At 46.9% G+C, this 6,231-nt stretch overlaps 1 protein-coding gene across 3 annotated transcripts; it reads right to left on the reverse strand.

Annotated features, from left to right (window-relative positions):
- Positions 1-720: 720 nt before the first annotated feature.
- On the reverse strand, positions 721-3,909 carry ARL4A (ADP ribosylation factor like GTPase 4A). Of its 3 annotated transcripts, XM_032110910.1 has the most exons (3): positions 3,585-3,603; positions 3,497-3,550; positions 721-3,264 (listed from the first exon to the last, which is right to left on the reverse strand). In XM_032110910.1, the coding sequence occupies exon 3, from the start codon at positions 3,196-3,198 to the stop codon at positions 2,596-2,598; it is 603 nt and encodes a 200-aa protein (XP_031966801.1). In that variant the 5' UTR covers positions 3,199-3,264; positions 3,497-3,550; positions 3,585-3,603; the 3' UTR covers positions 721-2,595. The 3 variants fall into 3 exon arrangements, with proteins under 3 accessions (XP_031966801.1, XP_031966789.1, XP_031966779.1); XM_032110898.1 differs by lacking the exons at positions 3,497-3,550; positions 3,585-3,603 and adding an exon at positions 3,828-3,909; XM_032110888.1 differs by having other exon boundaries at positions 3,497-3,657.
- Between the last annotated feature and the right edge of the window lie 2,322 nt (positions 3,910-6,231).

Raw genomic sequence — 6,231 nt, forward strand, 5'->3', positions numbered from 1 at the left:
TAAGAAGGAAAATATTAGCCAGATTATACCAGTTATACACCACATTCATAGGACTCAGCATCACTAACATAGCTTTTTCCTCAGGACTACGAGTAACCTACATTTTGATGTGCCATCAGTTACATAAACAGAAATCAAAATATCAGGGTTTTGAGAGAGGATTGGGTATTCTTGTTCAAACTCAGCCATTTTCATTTGCAGGCTAAACAAAGCTTTTCTTGTCTATGCTTGCGTCCTGAAACTAATTAGAAGCTTCCCGTATCGACACATTCTACTCATTGCTGTAACATCCCAGAAGATTCACCCAAGGCTTAACTGCAGATGAATCCCTCAGACAGCTTCAGACACACGAACCTAAAGACACTAAACCATGTACCACCTGAGAGTACAGGTGATATATACCCAACATTGCCTATTAAGTGTTGCACATAACACAAAATAGGTTCAGCTATATACAAGATTTTTCAAATTATGCAAGAGCCATCACTTTGGAAAAGAGTCACTACAGCTGGTACTTCTTCCGTGAATATAGAGACGTACCATTGATCTAAGGTTTTCAGTGAGATACCTCCAACTTCTAACACCATGACATTTATAAGCCTCACCACATTTTAAGACTTTGGTTATTCGACAGAAATACTGATTCAAATAACAGTAGAACTATGTGCACAGAGGTTGGTAAGAATGTACCACTGCAGTACAAGAAGTCAGACGCCTCTCTGCAGGCTTGTTTGAATTGTTTATTGAGGTTTAAGAAGTCATCCACATTTCTATAAATATAGACATTACTTGAGTAAGTGACTTACAATGTCACCAGTGCAGGTACATATATAACCAACATACAAAAGCTCCACTGGAAGCTACTTCAGTTTATTCAAAAAGGACCAAGATGTCATTAAAAAAAACAAACAGCTGTCACTTTCAGTTATTGAAGACACTAAAGTGCATTTTTGGTTACCTCCTGGTCAAACAGCTGCTGGTTAAAAAGTTTGATTTTTTTTTTTTTTTAAACATAGCTAAATTACATCGATTGACATTCAGGTTTGTAGCTGTCATCCTCCTGATACATGGCAGCAGGTAAGAAAAATGTATTTCTTTGCCGGTTGAGAGGAGGAAATTGATTTTTCTATTTTTTACTTTTTTTTTAATCTGGTATTTCCAACAAAAGTTTAAAGATAATCTAACATTCTGATTAATTTCTACAGCACCACTAAAGTTAGTTTTAAAAATCCAGGCTCTGCTTTAGCCCTTTTAATTGCTAACCAAGTATCTAGAAAGTCACTTGAAGCTCTGTACCAGTAAGAAAAACTACCCTCCCTTTTCTGTCAAGCACTATCCTGCCCAGTTAACACTGTTTGCACACTCTGTAAACAAGAACAGCTTAAAGCGTAATTAAAGCAGAACACAGGCCCATCTTGAAAATCTTCTTCCCCCTTTCCCTCCCCCCCACCCCCGCACCCGGTAGTGTCTAATGTTTGAGTGTATAAAGCATTATTACATTCCTAACCACAAAATACTGTAAGAGTCACAACAAAAAAAGCATACGTTGAAAGTGACATAGCAATACCACTTTAATAAAATGGGGTATTTTGGGGAGATACAAGATGTGCTCTGCTAATTTTAACTCCATCTTTACTTCATTATAAGTATGTTATATTGCCAGGAAAGTCACCAATAGGGCAAAGAATGCTGCACTGGTTAGAACCACAGCAGCCATAGTTGTTCTTTATAGCTCTTTTACTGAAATTCATTGACTTTTGATACTAGGAGGACATAATACTCACCATTCAGAAATTAATTACTAATTTTGAGTAACAGTTTAAACCTGATTAGCACTGTATAATGATGAATGGCTACTTCTAAAAAATAAAAACCTTACATACCAAAAAACATGCTATATGTTGGGAAACCACTTTTTCATGCTCCATCGTGTTGTTTAGAGTTTTTACTTGTCAAAGTCTTTCTTTTACCAGTTGAAGAATCCACAGCACTTAAAGTTTCAAGTATATGAACTGAACATGATTCAATTTCAAAATGTGCCAAATTAAAAAAACCCTACACATGTAGCCAAGCTTTCATAGAAATCCTCAAACAAGGTAAAAAACCAGCCTCAACGAAATTACGGGTTACTAGCTTCATCCATGTTTTTAAAGCTGTATAATGTTCACCTAAGCACTCCACTTACGAGCAGTAGAAGTTTAAAAACACAGAACACCTCCAACGCAAATTGCTTGCAGAGGGCATCCTCAAACATATGAGTACAACACTAAGCAGAAAACCCTCATTTTATTTGGCTATTTAGACATCCATGTCACATATACCCACCCATCCATTTCCTGATAGCATTACATCATCTATTAGGGCATCTGAAATAATACAGAGCCAAAAAACTCAGAAGAGACTAGTTTAAAAAAAAAAAAAAAAAAAAAAGTTCCACAACTGCACAGCCTTCCTCCACACAGCAAGGTTGTGCAACTGATTGTTTAACATAATTAAGCTTAACGGCATCCAAACAGGCAGGCCTGGGTTTGGAAGCTGTCTTGCGTCAAATTTTGACCATATAACTACTTTAAAATAGATGGGTCAAAAAAGAACTCATCTTTTCTTTTTCTGCTGCCTCAACATTTTCCTTCGCTTAATTATCATATCATGTAGTTTCTCCAGTCCCTCTTTAAGTCCATCTCCAATGATTGCACAGGTAGGCTGCAAATGCCAGGGTGTTGAAGAACTCAGCTCACTCATTGCTAACATTTTCTCGATTTCAGAAAGGGAGAGAGAGTTCCTCAGGTCCTGCTTGTTAGCAATGATAAGGACAGGCACTCCTTGATTCTCAGATATCCTAGTAATCTTATGAAGTTCTGTTTTGGCCTCCTCCATCCTCTCAACGTCGACGGAGTCCACCACAAACACGATGCCATCGGTGCACCTTGTGTACGACTTCCACAGCGGCCTCAGCTTCTCCTGGCCGCCCACATCCCAGAAGTGGAAAGTGACCGTCTTCGAGTTGCCCAGCGTCACTTTGATTTTCTCCGTATTAAATCCTTTAGTGGGGACAGTGTTGACGAACTCATTGAACTGCAGTCTGTAGAGCACCGTCGTCTTCCCAGCGCAGTCCAGCCCTAGGATGACGATGTGAAAGCTCTGGAAGGAAGGCAGGCTGGAGAGGATCGGCGTCTGGTCCGAGAGTCCATTCCCCATTGCCAGAAGGGAAGGTGACAGCAGGCTGCCACGAGCAGAGGCGGCTCCCGCGGCTGCGCTCCGATCCTGCCAACGACACAAACGACGTAAGATCCCGCTCCGCCAGCACCGGGGCTGCGCGGCCGCAACGCGCCGGCCACGGCGCCGCCGCCCCGACTGCGGGGGCGGCCGCGGGCAGCGCGACGCGGAACGCCACGAGTCCCCCGCCCCGCCCGGCCCGGCGGCTGCGGCCGCTCCCGGCACTGCGGCTCGCCCGGCACCTGCGCGCCCGCCACCCCTCGCCGCGCCCCGCGCCTACCGCTGGTCCCTCAGCGCGGGGAGGCGCGCGCTGCCCGCGACCCCATGCCCACTGCTGCCGCTCCCGATCCCGCCGCCACTGCCACTGCCGCTCCCGCTGCTGCCGCTCCCGAGCCCGCCGCTACTGTCACTGCCGCTCCCACCGCCGCCGCCCGCACGCCTCTCCTCTGCATCTAGTGGTGGGGGCGCCTCCCAGCGCGCGCCTAGCCCCGCGCGCCCCTCCCCGCGGCCTCCCATTGGCCCCACCGCGCGCGGGGGGCGGGGAGCAAGGCGCGCTCCGCCTCGCCCATTGGCCGGTGGCGCCGGCCACTCATGGAGAACCCGAGGCGTACCGTCCGCAGCCGAGTGCTTCGGGCCGAGCCTCGCCCACGCCCTGCCTTGAACGGCCCCCGCTCCTCCTCTGCCCCCCGTGAGGCGGAGCCCCTGCCTCACGCGGGGTGCCCGGGGAAAGCCAGCGCGGCCGCGCCCTCCGCCCACGGCAGCTCCTCCCGCCCCGCGGCGGGCGGCACCGCCCCTCCGGCGGACCAGCGCCTCGCCCCTTCTCCGGGAGAGCGCGCGCTCATTGGGCGCGAGTGCTGTCACTCCATCGCGCCCGCGGCCGCCCTGGGACGCGCCGGGGCTGGCTCTGCGGTGCCCCGCCCCTTCCCGGGAGAGCGTGCGCTGATTGGGTCTGGGTGCTGTCACTCCATCTCGCCCCTCGCCGCCCTGGCGTTGGCTCTGCGGTGCCCCGCCCCTTCTCCGGGAGCGCGTGCGCTCATTGGGCGCGGCTGGTGTCACTCTAGCGCGCCCCCTGCCGGCCCGGGCGGCCGCCGGGCGGTGCCTCCTCGCGCGCCTGCGCCGCTGCCGGGGGCGCGCGACCCGGCCGGGGCGGGAGCGGCTCTGTGGGCGCGCCGGACGGCGCCGCTGAGGGCTCCGACAGCGCCCTCAGCACGGGCGGCCTCGCAGGTGCTACTTAAATAAAAGTGCCCCAGGCCCGGCTCTGTGCTGGCATCGTACGTGTTGTATGTGCCTTTGGCCTGTCCCCGCGAAACCGAAGACACAGACCGGGAGGGGCCGGGTGTAACGTAGTGGATGACACCGTCCTGATGGACGCCTGGCGCACAGGGATGGCAGTAGTGCTCGGGTCTGAGTGAACATGCAGTAATACCTGGCTTAGTTACAAGAAAGGTTTCCCACAGCACAGGGAATATGTTAAGTAATTCTGCATTTTCATATCTCAGACTGATTTGAGCAGTAAAGTGTTTCCCAGAACTAATTACGAGTGCCTGATAACACATTTACTACATTTACTGTTTCCAGAGCATACAGGTGTTAGAGGAGGCCTGGAGGAGTATTTTATCTCCACTCTTCTTGCTGTCTCACCGTGGTTCTATTCTTCCCACTGCTCTTTTCGCTTCCCACCTTTGCCACTGCCGTTTGCACAGCTGTGGCAATGCAGATGGTTACTTTTGCATGTGTCAGATGTACCCTGGCTCAGTGTAAAATAGCACACAGAAGGATCAGAGCAGAGCATATTACAAAAGTACACTTCATCTATAACCCTTAGATAAAAATTTAATAAACCAATGTTTATGATAAAAGCATATGTTTAACTGTTAGCTAAAGCTATTGTGCTGCTCTAGTCTACCAGTCCAAGTGTGTGTTTCTCTACTCGGTATCGCAATCATAGAGCCATAGAATAGTTTGTGCTGGAAGAGACTTTAAAGATCATCTAGTTCCAACCCCACTGCAATGGGCAGGGAGACATTTCATTAGACCAGGTGGCTCAAAGCTCCATCCAACCTGGCCTTGAACACTTCCAGGGATGGGGCATCCACAGCTTCTCTGGACAACCACCTAAATCTTCGACCAGCTGGGTTTCAGTAAAAGAGATGAAGCAGCATTTTCAATATTAGTCTTACCTTTTTTTCTAGAGGACTTTAAGATTTCTTGATGTGGCTGATGAAAAGTGTTAAATTATAAGAATATTCAGACAATCATATTTACTTTTTTTTCCTTTTAAAGTATTGTACTCCATATTTTAAATCACAGAGAATTTTGTACAAAAGAGATGTAATTTAATAATAACGGGACATATAATAGCAACAAAAATTCTACCGTGTGCTGTAGGCAATGTTTCCTATTATTAAAGTAAGATACCCATTCTAGTCCTACTAAAAATAGCAAAATTCTAATTTGCTTACATCTGAGATTAATATTTCACTGCTTTTATCTTTGTTAGTTATTTACATCCTGATCTTGCAGCTGATTCTCTTTGGAGGAAGTGGCCTGTTTGTATAGGAAGGTGATTTTACATCTATGGAAAGGAGGGGTAAGTTACTACCGCTGAGGCCAACTGGTACCTTTCTGATTTGGCAGTATTTTACACTACTTTTGCATAACATAAAGAACTGCACAGCATACAGTGTAATAGAAAAACATTTATAATGACAGTAAAAGTGGGCCTTAATTATTTCATGGATGGTTTTCAGTAATTTAAAATTGGAGGAAACCAGCTAGAAATACCTTGTTAAGGAATATTACTGCAGATAATAGATTTATTCATAAAGCTTGACAAGCTGAAATAAATCAAATTGACCTTTATCTCCACCTACAAAATTAACTATCCCCTGTTTTAAATGGAGAAATAAGCCAATTAGATATTACAGTCTTCTAAACCTTCATGTCTGATTGTTACCAAGATCCGTTCAAACTTTAACGCAGCTTCCTAGTAATACATTTTACAATTAATTCCAT

The sequence above is a fragment of the Corvus moneduloides genome, chromosome 1 (assembly GCF_009650955.1).
Source record: "Corvus moneduloides isolate bCorMon1 chromosome 1, bCorMon1.pri, whole genome shotgun sequence".
NCBI classification, from domain to species: domain Eukaryota; kingdom Metazoa; phylum Chordata; class Aves; order Passeriformes; family Corvidae; genus Corvus; species Corvus moneduloides.